The 21,733-nt window shown below is 47.4% G+C and overlaps 1 protein-coding gene across 5 annotated transcripts in view; it reads right to left on the minus strand.

Annotated features, from left to right (window-relative positions):
* The window catches only part of LOC121328512, a 30,222-nt gene that overhangs the window by 6,220 nt on the left and 2,269 nt on the right, over window positions 1-21,733 (minus strand). For 2 of the 5 annotated variants that reach the window (XM_041273203.1, XM_041273202.1), the window contains exons 3-4: window positions 10,933-12,836; window positions 10,482-10,610 (exon numbers count right to left, since the gene is read on the minus strand). In XM_041273203.1, coding sequence (XP_041129137.1) covers window positions 10,482-10,610; window positions 10,933-12,718 — 1,915 coding nt within the window. In that variant the 5' untranslated portion in view covers window positions 12,719-12,836. The other 3 variants (XM_041273206.1, XM_041273205.1, XM_041273204.1) reach the window with 3 other exon arrangements.

Consider the following 21,733-nt stretch of genomic DNA (forward strand, 5'->3'; position numbering starts at 1 on the left):
ACTGTATAGTTACTAGCACACAGGATACTGTGCAGTTACTAGCACACACAGGATACTGTATAGTTACTAGCACACAGGATACTGTATAGTTACTAGCACACACAGGATACTGTATAGTTACTAGCACACAGGATACTGTACAGTTACTAGCACACACAGGATACTGTATAGTTACTAGCACACAGGATACTGTGCAGTTACTAGCACACACAGGATACTGTATAGTTACTAGCACACAGGATACTGTATAGTTACTAGCACACAATACAGTGCAGTTACTAGCACACACAGGATACTGTACAGTTACTAGCACACACAGGATACTGTACAGTTACTAGCACACAGGATACTGTATAGTTACTAGCACACAGGATACTGTGCAGTTACTAGCACACACAGGATACTGTATAGTTACTAGCACACACAGGATACTGTATAGTTACTAGCACACAGGATACTGTGCAGTTACTAGCACACAGGATACTGTATAGTTACTAGCACACAGGATACTGTGCAGTTACTAGCACACAGGATACTGTGTAGTTACTAGCACACAGGATACTGTATAGTTACTAGCACACAGGATACTGTGCAGTTACTAGCACACACAGGATACTGTATAGTTACTAGCACACACAGGATACTGTATAGTTACTAGCACACAGGATACTGTATAGTTACTAGCACACAGGATACTGTGCAGTTACTAGCACACAGGATACTGTGCAGTTACTAGCACACACAGGATACTGTATAGTTACTAGCACACAGGATACTGTGCAGTTACTAGCACACACAGGATACTGTATAGTTACTAGCACACACAGGATACTGTATAGTTACTAGCACACAGGATACTGTATAGTTACTAGCACACAGGATACTGTATAGTTACTAGCACACAGGATACTGTGCAGTTACTAGCACACACAGGATACTGTATAGTTACTAGCACACAGGATACTGTATAGTTACTAGCACACAGGATACTGTGCAGTTACTAGCACACAGGATACTGTGCAGTTACTAGCACACACAGGATACTGTATAGTTACTAGCACGCAGGATACTGTGCAGTTACTAGCACACAGGATACTGTGCAGTTACTAGCACACACAGGATACTGTATAGTTACTAGCACACAGGATACTGTGCAGTTACTAGCACACAGGATATGGTACAGTTATTAGCACACAGGATACTATAGAGTTACTAGCACACACAGGATATTGTAGTTACTAGCTCACACGATACACTGCATGTAGAATGAAGCTGAACGCTTGGCTTTCATTCATTAGTTTATTTCAAGTTTTGCCTCCAGCTGAAGACAGCAGATTGGATTCGTTGCTTTCAGACAAAGCTGCATTTTTCCACTTGAAGACAATCATTTCCTGGAATTGAAACCCAGACTCCGCGAGGGCTGAATTTCCATCTCAACCGGGCCAGCGTCTCCCAGAATCTCTCCTTAACGGGGAATTGGGAGCCTGTTCCTTCACAGCGGTTAGTTCTGTTCCTCTGAGCCTCACTGGGCTGCTATTACATTCCCAATCTGCTTTTACCAGGGTATGCACAAGTGTGGAGATATCCAGCAGTGTCACTTCACTTTGTCACATTCATCTCTGCTGAGATCCAGCCATCCATTCACATATTCATTCGTTGAAATCCAACGCCAGAATAAGCAGACGAATCGCACTGGTCCAAATCACGCCTCCGCGTGGCAGAGCTGATGCACACCTTGATCTCAGGGAAGGGGTTTTTCAATTCACTTGGTCAGTTTTGGTTTAAACACAGAATAGTCCACCTGCACTTTGAGAGGCGAACAAGCCCCCTGACCCCATGTGGGGCTCATGGGTTATTCAGCCTTGTCCTCCTTGGTGTAATAACTACAGCCCTCCATGAGCACACATGGTGCCTGAACACTGAATCTAATTCACTCCTGTGCTGTGCCATGCCTTTACTATGCTTCACAGCACTGTGCTATAAGAAGATCCATAGCAAACAGCTGGTGTGGGAGCTTTTGATACGAGTTCCTGGAAAAATGAAATCATCTTCTAATAGCAATAAAGACAATGTGTGCTGTTGCTGTGAGGCTCTGGAGAGGGTGCAGAGGAGAGAGTGGGGGGCGTGTGGAGGTCACATTCAGCCTGTGATAATCACAGGGGATGTGCTGCAGGCAGGAGAGCGTTAAGAGTTTTTATAGACTGTATTAGAGCCCAGGAATAATAACAACCATCTGGGAGACAAATTGAGGCCGCCAGTCCTCCCTCCCTCTCTCTGCCTCTCTGGATTATTTTGAGTTACTTTTTTTTATTTTATTTTTCACAGCCCCTGTGATGACTACAGCTCCCCAAGCTCCAGCCCAGATCAGCTCAAAACAACATGTGGATTTTATTAGCAGCTATTTAAATATCGCTTCGACAGACCTCCCCGTCACAAGCAAAAACACAGCCCTAACCCTCCACAGACTCACATGCACAGCCCTAACCCTCCACAGACTCACATGCACAGCCCTAACCCTCCACAGACTCACATGCACAGCCCTAACCCTCCACAGACTCACATGCACAGCCCTAACCCTAACCCTTAACACCCTAACATGCACAGACAGCCCTAACCTTAACTCCCCTTACACACACAGCCCTAACCCCCCTTACATGAACACACACCACCCTAACCCTAATCCTGACCCCACCCCGCACACACCACCCTAATCCCAACCCTAACCCAACCCCACACGCACACACACTGCCCTAATCCTAACCCAACCCCACACACACACACACCTCCCTAATCCTAACCCTGACCCCACACACACACACCTCCCTAATCCTAACCCTAACCATAACCCCACACGCACACACACACTGCCCTAATCCTAACCCCACCCCACACACACACACACCTCCCTAACCCTAACCCTGACCCCACCCCGCACACACCACCCTAATCCCAACCCTAACCCAACCCCACACGCACACACACTGCCCTAATCCTAACCCCACCCCACACACACACACCTCCCTAATCCTAACCCCACCCCACACACACACACCTCCCTAATCCTAACCCCACCCCACACACATCTCCTTAATCCTAACCCCACCCCACACACCACCCTAATTCTAACCCTAACCATAACCCCACCCCACATGCACACACACACTGCCCTAATCCTAACCCCACCCCACACACACCACCCTAATCCTAACCCTAGCCATAACCCCACACGCACACACACACTGCCCTAATCCTAACCCCACCCCACCCACACCACCCTAATCCTAACCCTCACCATAACCCCACCCCACACGCACACACACACTGCCCTAATCCTAACCCCACCCCACACACACCTCCCTAATCCTAACCCCACCCCACACACACCTCCCTAATCCTAACCCCACCCCACACACCTCCCTAATCCTAACCCCATCCCACCCCACACACCACCTTAATCCTAACCCTAACCATAACCCCACCCCACACACACACACATCGCTCTTTGAGGACCCAGTTGAGTGAAAGTTATCTATTAAAGTTTGATTTACTGTCTTATTAAGCACTGAAACAGAACAGTCTGTGTTTCTGATTGTGTGTGTGGGAGAGAGACAGGAATCTGTTTTGTCTATTTCTTTAAAGGAATTCTGCAGCCAAGGTCTTATGCAAGCACTTTCTCGCCTCTTGTTTGAGTATCGGCTTCCTCGCAAGTCCTTGATCATTTTTACATTCAGTTTTTCAGACTTCTCTGATGTCACTTTGACCGGTTATCCTGCTGCCGCCACCACACTGCAGATTCACTTCCTTCCTTTGTAGTAGGTATTGGGATCCGCCCTGAAACTTCACACACACACACACACAGCTGGGGCCCTGACACCTGCTGCCCTGGAAGGAAGAGGCTTTATAGTGTGGTGACATCTGGATAAAGGTTTCCTCATTCCATGTTATATACCCACAATGTTACACCTTGTCAGTAATGTACTAATGTTGATATGCATTTAATTAAGATACTGTTTAAAGACTCTATTCCCTGGTAAACCACAGCTAGATTTCTTTTAAGAGCATTTTGCAGCACTGGGGAATCACCCTGCGTTGCATTCACCACCTCTTGTCAAAACGCTTTGTCACCGAATGTACTGAGATTCTTTCAGTATTTCTAAATTTAGCAATGTTGAGTGTTTAATGCTTTGTACTCCTCTCTCCAGTCAAAGCGGGACAGTTCAGTTATTGTCCTGGCTCTTGCTTTGTATTCCTCTCTCCAGTCAACACGGGACAGTTCAGTTATTGTCCTGGCTCTTGCTTTGTATTCCTCTCTCCAGTCAACGCGGGACAGTTCAGTTATTGTCCTGGCTCTTGCTTTGTATTCCTCTCTCCAGTCAACGCGGGACAGTTCAGTTATTGTCCTGGCTCTTGCTTTGTATTCCTCTCTCCAGTCAACGCGGGACAGTTCAGTTATTGTCCTGGCTCTTGCTTTGTATTCCTCTCTCCAGTCAACGCGGGACAGTTCAGTTATTGTCCTGGCTCTTGCTTTGTATTCCTCTCTCCAGTCAAAGCGGGACAGTTCAGTTATTGTCCTGGCTCTTGCTTTGTATTCCTCTCTCCAGTCAACGCGGGACAGTTCAGTTATTGTCCTGGCTCTTGCTTTGTATTCCTCTCTCCAGTCAACGCGGGACAGTTCAGTTATTGTCCTGGCTCTTGCTTTGTATTCCTCTCTCCAGTCAACGCGGGACAGTTCAGTTATTGTCCTGGCTCTTGCTTTGTATTCCTCTCTCCAGCCTTTCCCTGCTGGACGGCACAGTGAAAGACTGTCTGGGTGATTCTGCCAATATGCTGCGTCACTGTCTGCACTGCAACACTGCAGGAGAGCCAGGAAATCAGACTCTTCTTTCAGGGGTGCCTGGATTCAAACCTGCTGCCAGAGCTGCTCCAATACAGCAGGGAGTCCAGAAACCAGAAGCGTGATCATGAAAGAGCTGTGCTGTGGTAATGGAGGTGATGGGGAGAGCGGGTCTGAATATCAGTACACTGTACTCCAGCACATAGTTTACCATGATTTGCCACGTTTATTTATTTGTTGAACCTCACCTCTCTGGGCTTTGCAATGCTTGCCTATGCCTCACATGCTTTCACTGTGCTTTATGAGACTGCTATGCTTTTACGATGGGAAGCTGTTCCCAGGGTTGCTGTGGACAGGCGCTGACTTACTCTCCATTTGCATGCAGTGGAGGCGGGTTGCCGTTATGCTTTTTTTTTTTTTTTTTTATGGCTCTGATTTTAGTCTTTAAGCCGCGTCGCTGACTCGACTGAAATGAGAGTAACGCCTCCTAATTTACTGGAACCAAACAACGAGGCAGTATAACCCCAAGCCTCTTATACACTTCTCATTTTGTAGCGTCAGAAATTTCTCCCTTTATAAAAATAAATAGGAGTTAATTACAGACTCTGAAAAATCCAGGGATGCAGCACATTTAAACCAAGCCAGCTGTGAGTGGCTTTCCACTCGGTGGTTTGAAAGATGTGTTTTTATTTAAAACAGTAATTCATTTTGAAGAAAGTGGATCTTTAAAACAATTAAAACAAACACAGCGAGCAGCTGGAAGAGATTTTGGAATCTGCAGAGAAGTCATTCAGAGGCTTCTGAAACTTTTTAGAAAACTTTTTAGAAAATCCCTTTTTAATGAAAGAACTAAAGCCGGCAACCTCAAAGCGTGGCCAAAAATAAGCACCTCTGCAGTTTCATTGTGTTTCAATCTGTCTCAGTAACACGCCAGGAGATGAAAGGAGCAGGGTTTCATTTCCCGGAGGAGGCAGGCTTCTTCTGGTTGGTGTAAAGGGTCTGTTTTGTGCAGCCTGGTTTATCAATGCTGTCGACCGTGTTCAGTGTTTGCACAGAGAAGCACCTTTATTTACTGAGCTGTTGCACTGAAGACTCACACGCACGCACGCACACACACTGACACACACACACTGACACACACACACTGACACACACTTGCTGTCCATGTGGAAATCTCCTCAGTACAAGATGACCCCAAAATCCAGTCAAAACCACAGCTGCTGCAGACCCAGTTCTTCCTCACTATATACTGTGTGTGTGCTGCCCTACAAAGCAATGCTCCTGCACAGAACCTGCATTGTGTTCTGCATTACAAGCACGTTCAGTCTGGACCTGCTCATTCTCAAGCACATGCATGTAATGGGACTCTGGGTGCGAACAGCGCACTGCAGGCGAGCGTCTTAACCACTGTGCAGAAGAGCCAGGCTCGTCTGCATTTGTGCGTCTAAAGCTTTCAACCTAGTCTCATCTCACCGATGAGGGGCAGAATCCACAACGGCAACGCAGCACAGGGTTTGTGAAGACGTTTCACATCCAGCCTCAGGACGTGCTGAGTGAGTTCATGAGCAGGAAGTGTTAAATGTGTTGGAGAGTGTTAACGGAGCTTGATGGAGATCACTGAGGCATGATCAGAACACACACTGAGCTAACAAAGCAAACTACGAGGAGAGGGAGAGAGGGAGAGTAACTGAGGGACAAGGGGCGAGAGGGAGTTCCGATCACCTCCCCACACTCACTACAAAAGACTAACAGCCCACTAGGGACCCAGTATAAATCCTACTGTTAATACAAACTGAAACAGGGGATCAAAACTTCGGAATATTACTGAGCAGGCCTCCGCTGCTTAGCTTTGTTAGATCTGTGAAGATCACAACCCAAGCAGAAGAAGAAGAAGAAGAAGAAGAAGAAGAAGAAGAAGAAGAAGAATGGGATGATTGCAAATCTATCTGAGAAGATTGCAATGGATATTAGTATGACTGGAGACTGGAACGGGTTAAAAAAAATATTAAACAGATCGAAGCAATCAGTCTGGAAAAAACACACTGCAACTGCCAAGAGCAGAGCCTTTTACAACTCTGAGGAACAAAATGGGAACTGGCAGTTACTAGGGGAGGTAAAACTCTGCACTGAAAGCAAAGGGCTTCTGAGAAGGACTTCTACTTGAAATGTTTGTCATTGAACTCATAAATGTGGCTCCTTCAAATGGTAGCTCCAGAGGAATTTGTCTGAGAAACGAAGCACATGGTCCTCCTGGCTGGAGGACATAAAGTCAGAAAAAAACAACATATGAATCCAAATTAACATGTATTTATACTGAAGTAATACAAAAATGACTACAAAAGATTTAGAAGTGAGTAGTTTCGTGGTGGGATTCCTGACCTCCTCGTCCTCTTGGCTGGGGCAGGGACACTGGGGTTTGAATAGCCAGCGGCTGCCAGTTCAGAACGGCTCATTCAAACCCCTTTCTGTCTCAAAGGGGCTTCAATTCCCCAGTGTACTCCAACCCCAGAAATGAAACACATTGGCCTAGATTCCCAAAACTATTTACTCCAGATTATCATCAGCTCGGTTTTTCCAGAAAGGAAGTGAACCCGACAAAGGTAACCTAGACAGACAGACAGACAGCATGACTATACCTTCGTTACAATTGATATATAATATTCATGCAATTGTCGACGTAGAGTACAGACAAAAACATACGTTGATCAAAACAGAGTGATCATATGTTGTTTTTTTCTGACTTTATGTGAACGAAAAGACACACATTTGCCCGTTTTCCCATTGGAAATAGTGATATTTTGAAATATCACTGTCCTGGTCACAAAAGCAAAGTTTGTGGGGAATAATAGCCATTTTCTATACTTTTGAGGCATAAGCAATTAGGAAATAACACTTACTACCCAGGAACAAAAAAAAAAAAAAAATGTGTCTTTTTCGTTCACATAAAGTCAGAAAAAAAACAACATTGTTACATGGTGTAATTAAATAACTCAGATAAACATAGTACCCGATAAGAGTGAGTATGACTTTTTAATATCCCTTATACTATAAACCGATACTCGTCCTCCAATCACACCAACGGCCTGGACATTAAGATAGGGATATTTTGAAATATCACTGTCCTGGTCACATAAAGCAAAGTTTGTGGGAAATAATAGCCTTCGTCCTCCAATCACAACCCTGTACGAGCCTGGGCAGGCACCACTAATCTACTCAGAGCCAACCAATTCCTACAAATAAGGGATTCATCTCTCCTTTAATAAACAGCAGCTAATCAGCTTATTTGAGTTGATTGAAATACTCCAGCGCTGGCAGCAAACCCCAGAGATTCAGACGTGTGAGGTGTCACTGTGGTACATTACTAGGGTGCCGGCTCAAACAAACACACCAGGACTGCCAAAACACAGTCTCAAAAACTCATTGAAGAACATTGTCTTTGGAAAAGCGAAACGTCTAGGCTTGTTCCCCTGAGCCGGATTGTCATCAGAACAGAAATGTGCACATGACGATTTGGAGTCAACAGCTTTGACAATCTTCCTGCCCACTATAAACAAACATTTTAAAACCGATCTGTGTCATACAGGTGGGGTGTGTGTGCTTGCAAAGATTATCATTTTGTTTTCATTGTTTTAGAGACTTGTACAGAAAGGCAGATCTGTTTTCATGTCTAACATCTGGAACACCAGAGTGACTGAAAACAGAAACCAAGACACAAAGAGCATCCACAGCACAAGAAGAACTCCTTGGTTGAGATGACTGCGGTATTACAAAATATTAGTGACACCGTTTTCTTGACCTTGAAAACAGACTTCAAGCTCAAACGCTGAATCTGAGTTTTTCTTTCAGTCTTTCCAAATGACACAACAGGCACATGAATGAACACGGCTCTACAGTATCTCTGACTGGCTATAACTCAAAGCGTGACTCACTGGATGAAACCCAGATGCATTTCAAACTGCACAGCTTTTCTCCTCATTGTAACAAATACTAAACCGAGCTGTACCCCAGACCTCTGGATGAACTGGAACCAGACACACAGGAGAGGCTGTACAGTACTGGACACACACGGTACTGCACATCTGAAGGGAGCTCCTCTATCACACTGCACACACACACACTGTACTGCACCTCTGAAGGGAGCTCCTCTATCACACTGCACACACACACACTGTACTGTACCTCTGAAGGGAGCCCCTCTATCACACTGCACACACACACACTGTATTGCACCTCTGAAGGGAGCCCCTCTATCACACTGCACACACACACACTGTACTGCACCTCTGAAGGGAGCCCTCTATCACACTGCACACACACACACACTGTACTGCACATCTGAAGGGAGCTCCTCTATCACACTGCAGCACACACACACTGTACTGCACCTCTGAAGGGAGCCCCTCTATCACACTGCACACACACACACTGTACTGCACCTCTGAAGGGAGCCCCTCTATCACACTGCACACACACACTGTACTGCACATCTGAAGGGAGCTCCTCTATCACACTGCAGCACACACACACTGTACTGCACATCTGAAGGGAGCTCCTCTATCACACTGCAGCACACATACACTGTACTGCACATCTGAAGGGAGCTCCTCTATCACACTGCAGCACACACACACTGTACTGCACATCTGAAGGGAGCTCCTCTATCACACTGCAGCACACATACACTGTACTGCACATCTGAAGGGAGCTCCTCTATCACACTGCAGCACACACACACTGTACTGCACCTCTGAAGGGAGCTCCTCTATCACACTGCACACACACACACACTGTACTGCACCTCTGAAGGGAGCCCCTCTATCACACTGCACACACACACACACTGTACTGCACCTCTGAAGGGAGCTCCTCTATCACACTGCACACACACACACACTGTACTGTACCTCTGAAGGGAGCTCCTCTATCACACTGCACACACACACACACTGTACTGCACATCTGAAGGGAGCTCCTCTATCACACTGCACACACACACACTGTACTGCACATCTGAAGGGAGCCCCTCTATCACACTGCACACACACACACTGTACTGCACATCTGAAGGGAGCCCCTCTATCACACTGCACACACACACACTGTACTGCACCTCTGAAGGGAGCCCCTCTATCACACTGCACACACACACACTGTACTGCACCTCTGAAGGGAGCCCCTCTATCACACTGCACACACACACACTGTACTGTACCTCTGAAGGGAGCTCCTCTATCACACTGCACACACACACACACTGTACTGCACATCTGAAGGGAGCCCCTCTATCACACGGCACAACACACACTGTACTGTACCTCTGGAAGGGAGCTCCTCTATCACACTGCACACACACACACACTGTACTGCACATCTGAAGGGAGCCCCTCTATCACACTGCACACACACACACTGTACTGTACCTCTGGAGTGAGTGCCTCTATCACACTGCACACACACACACTGTACTGTACCTCTGGAGTGAGTGCCTCTATCACACTGCACACACACACACTGTACTGTACCTCTGGAGTGAGTGCCTCTATCACACTACAGCACACAGACACTGCATTTGATTTTCCGCAGAGGTCCAGTAACCCCCCCTCCCCTCCTCCTTGCAATGAATATGCACAGCTGGTGTGTCCCTTACCTGTTCTCGACTGGTGATTGGCTGTTGTTAGTTCGGCCCCTCTCACGGGAACTACCCCCATCGGGGTTAGGGGTGATGCTGATGATGTCACATTGTCATCACTGGTTGTTCCCTGGGTCTTTGTAACACCTAGAATACAGTAAAGGAAAACACTTTCTAAACACATCCCGAGAGAGAGAGAGAGAGAGAGAGAGAGAGAGAGAGAGAGAGAGAGAGAGAGAGAGAGAGAACACACAGGAAAAGAAATACAGAGAAAAGAGGAAAGAACAAAATATGAACCAATGAACCCAAGAAAGAGATGAGAGAACAACACAGAGAATAAAAGCAAGAATGCAAAATAAAGAACTAAAGAAATAGAGTGACCAATATCTATTGAGGAAAAAAATATACAACCAATATCTACTGAGAGAGAAAACAGGAAAGATACAGCAGAAAAAAGCCCCGCCCTCACCTTTCTCTGCCCTCTTCGCTGTGGAGAGGGGGGTGAGTGGAGGCTGGCTAGTGGGGGTCACTTTGTGAGTCGCTCTCATCTGCTTCGTAGGTTTGAGCACAGCGGTGGAGGAGGTGGCGGGGGAGAAGGTAGAGGTCATCTCAGTCCTGCCGGTCAGCAGTAAGGAGGGGGTGGTGGCCTGAGCCTGCACTATCAAGGTAGCCCTATAGGTGGGGGTGTTACCCTCTGCGTACCTCACTGTTCCCGTGGTCATGGGATGCTCGGGGGAAGATGAAGAGGTGGTTGAAAGAGCCTGGGGATTTGGGGGTTTGGTTTGAACTGTGTTTTGGGGTGTCTGGTTGGCGTCCGGGGCAGGAGTTCCCACAGTATCTCCATCTGTTCTGGTGGACAGGAAGTGGTCAGCATCACTGTTGCTGTTGCTTGTGTTGGCCATTGTGACCTCATCAGCCATGCTTGTGACATCACCCCCCTGAGGGTTCCTCAGCAGAACCAGCGATTGCGTGGTCTGATAGGAGGCAAGGTAGCGTACTGAATCTGGAAAGGTGACATGCTCCTGTTTTGGGGTGTGGGGGACCAGAAGAAGGTCGCCAAGGGGTGATGCCGGGGTACCTGCAGGGGGTTTGGAGGATGAGTTTGGAAAGGGGTCTTCTCTTGGGTAGCTGCTGCTGAAGGTAGAAGGACTACCTGAAGAGGCAAGAGTGACTCTGTTACCATCTGTCACCCCCAGATCCATCTCAGACAGAGGGGGTGCTTGTGTTTCTACGGGGGCTGGCAGGGTTCCAGTTTGGGGTGTCACGGCTGTTTTGGGGGTGTCAGTGCTCGACTCGAATGCCAAACCAGCCCCTGGCCACCCCTGGGGTGTGGTCCCAGCAGAAGTAGCATCAAGGTTCATTTGGAACGCTGTGGTGAGGGTGGGTGAAGTGGGAGACAATGGCAGCACCACCGTGGTTACTGGTTTCAGGTACTGGGGACCCTCCAGTGGGTCCAGTGTCAGAGAGTCAGAGCTGAGAGTGGTCATGGCTTTAGGAGACACAGTATTATTCCCTGTTTCCCTAGTGCTTTCCCAATCCTCTCCAAACTTTCCTGCATCCATCTCAGTTTCCTTACTGGAAATGGGAGATTCAGGGAGCTGGGTAAAGCCATCCTTGCTGGGACTGGGAGTTGTGAAAGGTGTCCTGGAATCCACTTTTGTCAGCAGTGGAGATCCCGCTGCTGTCGCTGCTGTAGTTTTGTCCACTGGGGGCAGCAGAGTACCCTTCTCAGTCCCTGCCCCAGCAGACACCCCAGTTGGCTCAGGAGCAGCCATGGCAGGGGCTGTCAGCTGCTCTTCAGCGGGCTCTATGGCAGGGGCTGTCAGCTGCTCTTCAGCGGGCTCTATGGCAGGGGCTGTCAGCTGCTCTTCAGCGGGCTCTATGGCAGGGGCTGTCAGCTGCTCTTCAGCGGGCTCTATGGCAGCTCCTTCCCCGTCACCACTAGCGACTATGGAGTTGTCCACTGCAACGCTGGGGTCTATACTGGACACCACCATGGGAAGTTCTGGCAACATCTCCTCTACCGGACCTTCATTCCAGCCAGGTACGGGAAAGGTGGGCAGGCCTGGCTGCTGCCCTGAGTTCAGATTGTCCGAGTCAGAATTCTGAGGGGCGGAGGAGTAGTTTCTGAGCTGGGAAGGTGAGAGGAGGTTGTGGTCAAAGTTCAACAAGGGCGTGGTTTGTATAGGGGAGGCCGCTGGCGATTGGTGGATAATTACGGCCAATAAGAGAAGCAGAATGGCCCCGGCAGCCATTGTGAGGCTTTAGGAACACGAGGAAAATGAAATGTTAAAAAACGACTGCGATCCTGTCGTGCTCCACACGAGGGCGCTGTCTCACACTGGCACAGCTCAGGCCCGTCCAGGCAGACTCCTGGTAAAAGAAAGACAGAGGTAACATTAATAACAAACACACATGATCTCTTCCAAACACTTCAGCCTTCAGCGAACCAGTGAGAATCACCCATATCTTCAAAACAGCCAAACTGCAATTCTACAGTAAAAAGTGGAAAGAAGCTAAGTCAAGGTGACATGTAGCATTGTGTGAGGAGAGGAGGGTAAACTCTCTAGAACCTCGCACACAGGCGAGCCTGGCTAGCGTGCACGATGGTTCAGTCGCTCGCTTGCGGTGTGCGGGGTCACTGGCTCACGACCAGCCCTGTTACAAACGTACTGAAACAAAATATATAAAAGGGTATTTATTTCCCTACTTTGCATGCTTCCTCCGTTCCCTTAAAGGAACAATAACTCTGCTCCTTCCTGCAGCTGGGTTTGTTGCTTAGATTTCTGTAGCTTTGTATCCCTTGCTGAGAGACAGGTCTGGAAAAAAAAACTGAAATGTTTCAAGTGGTGCTGCCCCGATAAATCTGTGACACAGTGAACCAGTCAGCCTTGCGGTCTGTGCTTCCTCCTCCTCCTCCTCCTCCTCCTCCTCTCTCTCAGGGTGACCCGAGTCAGCTGCACGCCCTCCTCTCTCAGCGCATCTCAATCACATGCACTGCACTGCCCTGCCTCTGTGTCTCAAAGCAGCGACACGTGTTTGTAAAGCAGTGCTGCAGCTTCATGCACAGGCAGGGTACAGCGCAGGACTTTATTCCTGCTTATTTTTTCTTCTCTTATCCATTCTGACCTACATGACTAACTAGCCACTCGCACTCACACCTCTTCAGGCTTACTGTCCTGTTCGGGGATGATTAGCACACACCCAAGCCACCCCCCTAATGTGACCATGATGAGACCATTCACACTTTATCAGTCATGAGCAAAATAGTGTCTGTATCTCAAACCACTGCAAAATAGTGTCTGTATCTCAAACCATCCCCACGTTTGAAGGCACTGAAATGAGGTTTCTTTTAGTGTTCAGCGTTAGTGAGTGTTTAATTGCATTACAGTTAACCATTGTCAAAGATTTGCATGTCAGATACAGGGATCAGCTGTCGTTTTTTATACAGTAGGGTGTGTGCAGTGTCAGGGGATGTGTTCAGGGGATTTTCAACACATACAGCAATGCTGTGCACGTGCAGTCTCTTTCACATTAATAGAGCAGTGCATCACAAACCAGCACTATCGCTGGTATAGTGCAGTGAAGAAGACACTTGCTGAATCGGATGTCTCCTTGCCTTCATTCTGATTGAGTTCTGTAAATACAACATACCAACAATGTTTCTAGACTCTGAGAGCAATTGTCATACCAATCATGTCTTTAATTAGATTAATGTCAAGTGGCCTGTTTCTACAGCTGCCCTCCAGGACTTGTGTAAAAGAGTCCCGTGACTCAGACAGGATAAAAACAAACTTGAACTGCTCCTTCATAACCCAATCCATAAACACACAGACACCCCGTCCCGTTCCTGCCACACTACAGAACAGGATCCCGTTCATCATATAGGAATGAATTCATAACCCAATCCATAAACACACAGACACCCCGTCCCGTTCCTGCCACAATGCAGAACAGGATTCCGTTCATCATATAGGAATGAATTCATAACCCAATCCATAAACACACAGACACCCCGTCCCGTTCCTGCCACACTACAGAACAGGATCCCGTTCATCATATAGGAATGAATTCATAACCCAATCCATAAACACACAGACACCCCGTCCCGTTCCTGCCACACTACAGAACAGGATCCCGTTCATCATATAGGAATGAATTCATAACCCAATCCATAAACACACAGACACCCCGTCCCGTTCCTGCCACACTGCAGAACAGGATCCCGTTCATCATACAGGAATGAATTCATAACCCAATCCATAAACACACAGACACCCTGTCCCGTTCCTGCCACACTACAGAACAGGATCCCGTTCATCATATAGGAATGAATTCATAACCCAATCCATAAACACACAGACACCCCGTCCCGTTCCTGCCACACTACAGAACAGGATCCCGTTCATCATATAGGAATGAATTCATAACCCAATCCATAAACACACAGACACCCCGTCCCGTTCCTGCCACAATGCAGAACAGGATCCCGTTCATCATACAGGAATGAATTCATAACCCAATCCATAAACACAAAGACACCCCGTCCCGTTCCTGCCACAATGCAGAACAGGATCCCGTTCATCATATAGGAATGAATTCATAACCCAATCCATAAACACACAGACACCCCGTCCCGTTCCTGCCACACTACAGAACAGGATCCCGTTCATCATATAGGAATGAATTCATAACCCAATCCATAAACACACAGACACCCCGTCCCGTTCCTGCCACGCTACAGAACAGGATCCCGTTCATCATATAGGAATGAATTCATAACCCAATCCATAAACACACAGACACCCCGTCCCGTTCCTGCCACACTGCAGAACAGGACCCCGTTCATCATATAGGAATGAATTCATAACCCAATCCATAAACACACAGACACCCTGTCCCGTTCCTGCCACAATGCAGAACAGGAGCTGAAATGGGTTGAAATGATCCATGATTTAAAAAGATGAAGCCATAACTTCAAAGCACTCCTTTAAAACTAAGTCAAGTAGACAAAGGTTTCAGCTTGTCAAGTAGACAAAGGTTTCAGTGTAAGCACTAGCTGGCCAAGTTTGTCTACCTGACACAGTTTTACCCCTGCAAGTTAAGCTGCTGTTCTCTATTCACAATAACTCTTCACACTTCCAGTCAGGTTTGGAGTTGTGTAAAATGATCCAGCAGTGAAGACTTTGCGCACACCCTTACACAGGCTTGCTGCAGTATTTTGAGACAGCCCTCGACCCTCGAGAGGCTGGCAGTGCTGTCACTGCCACTCCTCCCATCTCCTCTCTCCTCTCTCCCCTCCAGCCTGAGTCCAATCTCAGACTAGCAGACTCTGACATCCTCCGAGCAGGCAGGCCTCCACTCCCAGAACAAAAGCAAAACAAGCTGCACTTTAACCAATGAGACTTAACCCATTCCTCTCTCACTGCTGTAGCATGCATTGCAAAGGACTAGCTCTCAGATCCCCAGTACAGCACTGAGCTCTCTACACTAGACTGTATTGAATTAGCTGGCTCTCAGATCCCCAGTACAGCACTGAGTTCTCTACACTAGACTGTACTGAATTAGCTGCTCTCAGATCCCCAGTACAGCACTGAGTTCTCTACACTAGACTGTACTGAATTAGCTGCTCTCAGATCCCCAGTACAGCACTGAGCTCTCTACACTAGACTGTGTTGACTTAGCTGACTCTCAGATCCCCAGTACAGCACTGAGTTCTCTACACTAGACTGTATTGAATTAGCTGGCTCTCAGATCTCTAGTACAGCACTGAGTTCTCCATACTGTAACTATTAACACTATTATCTGCTCTTGAACTGCCCCGATATCAAATCGTATTGTGTTTTGTATCTTGCTCTTAATTGTACTGTAATTCTTGATATGTATTTTTTGTATACAACTGTAAGTCACCCTGGGTAAGGGCGTCTACTAAGAAATAAATAAATAAATAAATAAATAATAATAATAAGAATAATGTAATACTAGACTTTTTGAATTAGGTGGCTCTCAGATGCCCAGTACTGACTTCCCTCAGCTTTGAGCAAAACCACAACAAAGCAAAACAGCACACTGCAGAATTATTATTAAAACACATATTATTCATGAGTTATTTAAGGGTTATTCCCCTGCCATACCTGTGCTCTACATGACAGCTGCTTAAACATGTAATAGAGTCAGACCATTCTATTAGGAAATAAATGACCTTGTGACGTGCTGCATGACTGGCTGTGCAGCATATAAGACCTGGGGCAGTCATCCGTCAGTTAGCAGCTCAGCAGAGATTCCTCAGAGTATCCAGACTACACCTACAGTCCATAGTGGCCCCCTTTAAGGGCCACTATGATGTATACACAGCATTATGGAAGAGTGGAGTTTTTCTGGGAAGTTCATGAGATAAAACATTTAATTCATTATCCCGGGGGAAACTGCTCTGAACAACGCTTGGTCCTTCAAGGGTTAAGGAATGGAAAACCCACCCGAAGATAGTCTACTGAAGTAGCGACCGGTGAGTGATGTGTGGAAGAGGATGGATGCAGAGGACAGGAGCCCAGAGCACTCAACGCAGGTCATTTAGAGAGGTGCAGCCTGTTATATTAGGACTTCTTAAAAATACAAGAGGCCCTGTGATGTATAGATGCAACACCTACATATAGTACTGATCGCACTGTCACCTATAAGAGACACACACAGGGCTCACTTTCATATGGGTACACTGCATTTGCATAGAGAAAAAAAAAACATTCAAATATATACCGTCAGAAACACACGCACTGCGACTGCACACACGCACTGCGACTGCAACCGCACACACACACGCACTGCGACTGCACACACGCACTGCGACTGCAACCGCACACACACTGCAGAGGACACAAGAACAAATGAAGCTCAAGCACCCCGCTGGCTCAATACAGCACTTGACTGCCTCGGCTCCTTCAGAGATGATGCAGCCTACCTGCCTGCCTGTGTGTGCAGCTCTCTCCTGGCCTTGCTGTGTTCCGGAGATCTCCAGTTCAATTCTCACACAGCAGCAGCAGCAGCAGCACTGAGCTCAGCTCTGCATCACAATGCTGTCATCATCATAGCAGCATCACCAGCTTCACCATCCCCCTCTCTGTGCTCCTCTCGCAAGCCTGCCTCGGATGTAGCACGACGAGTCGAGAGCAGAGCAGCCAATTCTATCAGCCAGCCCCTGTGGAGCATGCCAGGCTCTCCTCTTATAAAAGCGTACTGTGGGATCCGGTGGTTGAAGCATGGTATATGTAAAGCATGGTAAATCTCACGCATGTATGGTTAGCCATTGAAGCATCTGGTAAACAGGCATTCGCCCTTATAAAAGTTAACCGGGGTCATGGTGCAGTTCTCCCATTCTTCCCATGGTTATACTGTTCCTTTTACCCTGCTTTGATGTGCTTTATTTTTTCCCACACCTCTGTGGGCTTTGCATTGCTTGCCTATGCTGCCCCATACCTCTCTGGGCTTTGCAATGCTTATCTATGCTTTACCATACCTCTCTGGGCTTTAAAATGCTTGCCTATGCTGTCCCATACCTCTCTGGGCTTTGCAATGCTTGCCTATGCTGTCCCATACCTCTCTGTATTGTTGCCTATGGATACCCTGGAGGATGTGCAATATGCTCTACCTCTCTGGGGATTGGCAAGGCTTGAAACGTTACGAACGGATACGACAGGGTCTCCTGGCTGTCCAATACCTCTGCCTATGCTGTCCCATACCTCTCTGGCTTTGCAATGCTTGCCTATGCTGTCCCATACCTCTCTGGCTTTGCAATGCTTGCCTATGCTGTCCCATACCTCTCTGGCTTTGCAATGCTTGCCTATGCTGTCCCATACCTCTCTGGGCTTTGCAATGCTTGCCTATGCTGTCCCATACCTCTCTGGGCTTTGCAATGCTTGCCTATGCTGTCCCATACCTCTCTGGGCTTTACAATGCTTGCCTATGCTGTCCCATACCTCTCTGGCTTTGCAATGCTTGCCTATGCTGTCCCATACCTCTCTGGCTTTGCAATGCTTGCCTATGCTGTCCCATACCTCTCCGGCTTTGCAATGCTTGCCTATGCTGTCCCATACCTCTCTGGCTTTGCAATGCTTGCCTATGCTGTCCCATACCTCTCCGGCTGTGCAATGCTTGCCTATGCTGTCCCATACCTCTCTGGCTTTGCAATGCTTGCCTATGCTGTCCCATACCTCTCTGGCTTTGCAATGCTTGCCTATGCTGTCCCATACCTCTCCGGCTTTGCAATGCTTGCCTATGCTGTCCCATACCTCTCCGGCTGTGCAATGCTTCCCTATGCTGTCCCATACCTCTCTGGGCTTTGCAATGCTTGCCTATGCTGTCCCATACCTCTCTGGGCTTTACAATGCTTGCCTATGCTGTCCTATACCTCTCTGGGTTTTGCAATGCTTGCCTGTGCTTTAGCACACGTCTCTGTACTTCGCAATGCTTTACCAGACCTCTCTGTGCTTTAATATCCTTTGATTTTGCTGTGGGGAACGTTTATACTGCTCTTCTTTGACCTACATCTCTGAAGTTTTATATTCCTTCTCTTGCTTCCTAAAAGTAAAACAGTGTTCCAGCATCGTAAACGCAGTTATGAAGTACAGTAATAACTTGAATTGCATCTTGTTCAAAATATCCCATGGAAATAAAATGATGTCATCCCGGTTTTAATCCAAGTTGTATTTCAACTTGTTGTGCCAGAAACTCAATAAACTCCAGGGCTTCATGCCTGCATAGACCTGAAGAACCAAGACACTCGCAAAACTACAAATCAGTGCTATAAACATGTCAGGGGCACTGGTATGGAAGTGGATCCTTTAAATAAAACCCACGACTGGATGCAGCAGCACCAGGGCTAGTGTGAGTTTCTAACCCTGCTCAAACTCCTGCCTCCTGACTGGAGTGCAGCAGCAGCAGGGCTAGTGTGAGTTTCTAACCCTGCTCAAACTCCTGGCTCCTGATCATTGCAATATTAATAATAATAACAGACTTCATTGAAGGGAGTTCTGAACCCCAGGACTGGGTGCAGCAGCAGCAGCAGCAGGGCTAGTGTGAGTTTCTAACCCTGCTCAAACTCCTGGCTCCTGATCATTGCAATATTAATAATAATAACAGACTTCATTGAAGGGAGTTCTGAACCCCAGGACTGGGTGCAGCAGCAGCAGCAGCAGGGCTAGTGTGAGTTTCTAACCCTGCTCAAACTCCTGGCTCCTGATCATTGCAATATTAATAATAATAACAGACTTCATTGAAGGGAGTTCTGAAACCCAGGACTGGGTGCAGCAGCAGCAGCAGCAGGGCTAGTGTGAGTTTCTAACCCTGCTCAAACTCCTGGCTCCTGATCATTTCAATATTAATAATAATAGACTTCACTGAGGGAAGCTCTGAACCCCAGGACTGGGTGCAGCAGCAGCAGGGCTAGTGTGAGTTTGTAACCCTGCTCAAACTCCTGCCTCCTGATCATTTCAATATTTATAATAATAACAGACTTCACTGAGGGGAGTTGTGGACCCCAGGACTGGGGGCAGGGCTGGTTCCAGTTTCAGGAGGAGTTCTGAACCCCAGGACTGGGAGCAGTACTGGTTCCAGTTTCAAGCCCTGTGCTTCAGTGCATGATGTAAAGATTTAGGTCATGTAGCCAGAGGGTGTTCCTGTAACGGCTCACACCTGGAGTGTGGATATCCCTGTGGATTGTCACGCAGCAGTGAGTCAGTGTAAGCAGGGTGAACACACCTCCTCTCGTCCTCCTTCTCTTCCTGTCTCGCTCCATTAATTAAGTTAACACTGACACTCACACCCAGAGCATGACATGCTATCCAACCCTATCCCAATGGTCTGATAGCAAGCTGGGGCCGTTCCTACAACCTCAGTCTTGGACCTGGTAATCCCAAAGGTGCGCGCAGACACTTAGTAAAAAGAACATTTAGGATTTTTTTAGCTCCCTGGTCAAAAAACAAAAGGGTTCCAGGTCTAAAACCTGAGCAGGATTTTAAGTAAAATGCTTGGGAAATTACCACAGTGAACATTCCAGCTCTAAGTGTGTAATGTTACTGCTGCCAGAGGCTGTATCTTGGCTCTAATCAGGCAGCAATACAGGCACTGGACTCTGCATTGTCCTGCCCAGATGCACAATCTAATCAGAGGAATAACTCAAAGGGGGCTGACAACTGGGACTCTACAGGCAAGGAGAATTCTGATCAGAATGTGAATCCAAACGCATCTCAACACTGGAGACGCTGAGGAACACTTGTGGTGGAAAGGTTTGTCATTCCATGTTTCTAGATGAAAATGATTACAATTCAGCACTGGAGGAGAAACGAAACTCTGGACCTCTCCGCAAAGACTGTTAACATCACAGACAGTTAAAAGGGAAAGACTATAGATAGAAATGACATTCGAAGCCCCTTACCCTCTCGCTCTGATCACAGACAGTCGAGGTTGAGCGTGAGGGATGGGGGGAGATATTCTGTAATCCAGTCGGGTCCAAGCATCCTGTGGGTTAGTTCAGCTGTTGCTGAGGCTGGGGGGGGTGGGGGGGGCTGTAAGGGTCTGAATTCTTTTCGTGGGAGGAGGAGCAGAATTTTAACCCCTAACACACCCCTCTATAATTACACAGCAGCGTGCTCACTCATGTCAGTTGGAAAAGTCGTGTTTCATATCACAGGGACTCAGACAAACGAAGCATGACATACCATCTCTAAGGGAGTCTGTTCACTATCAACTCCAGAGGTTTCGAGTCTCGAGGAATCTCTCCTTCCTAACGCAGCGATGCCCAATTTCACTTTTTCTCAGGGAGCTAATTCCGCTTGTTTACGAGATCCGAGCGAACACGGGGTTGAGGGCTGGTCCGATTATTCTTTTCTGCATCATTTTGAAATCAATCTTGCATTTGCTCAGCCCAACAACAGGATCTGTTTTACCTGAGGAAAGCCATTCTCACAATTCAGCTGTTTATTTTCAGTTCCAGTTTCCCTTTCTGCACTGGGCTGGCGTGAGGGTCCCTGAGTCAGCGCCCACCACAGATTACAGCATGACTGGCATCAGAGATCCTCCAAAATGAACCTTCCAGACACAAAATGTTCAAGCAAGCGATTAACGACCCTTCAGAGACCTGACGTGCAACCGAGAGACCCAAACAGCCAGGATCAATTCCACAGCAAGCCTTTGAACAAGAGCTGCTGGTAGCTGGCTGGCTGTCTGTCTGTCTGCGGAATGTTATATCACTGTAGAGTGATTACCATGCAGTGACTGAG

Source organism: Polyodon spathula, chromosome 16 (genome assembly GCF_017654505.1).
Source record: "Polyodon spathula isolate WHYD16114869_AA chromosome 16, ASM1765450v1, whole genome shotgun sequence".
Classification (NCBI taxonomy): Eukaryota; Metazoa; Chordata; class Actinopteri; order Acipenseriformes; family Polyodontidae; genus Polyodon; species Polyodon spathula.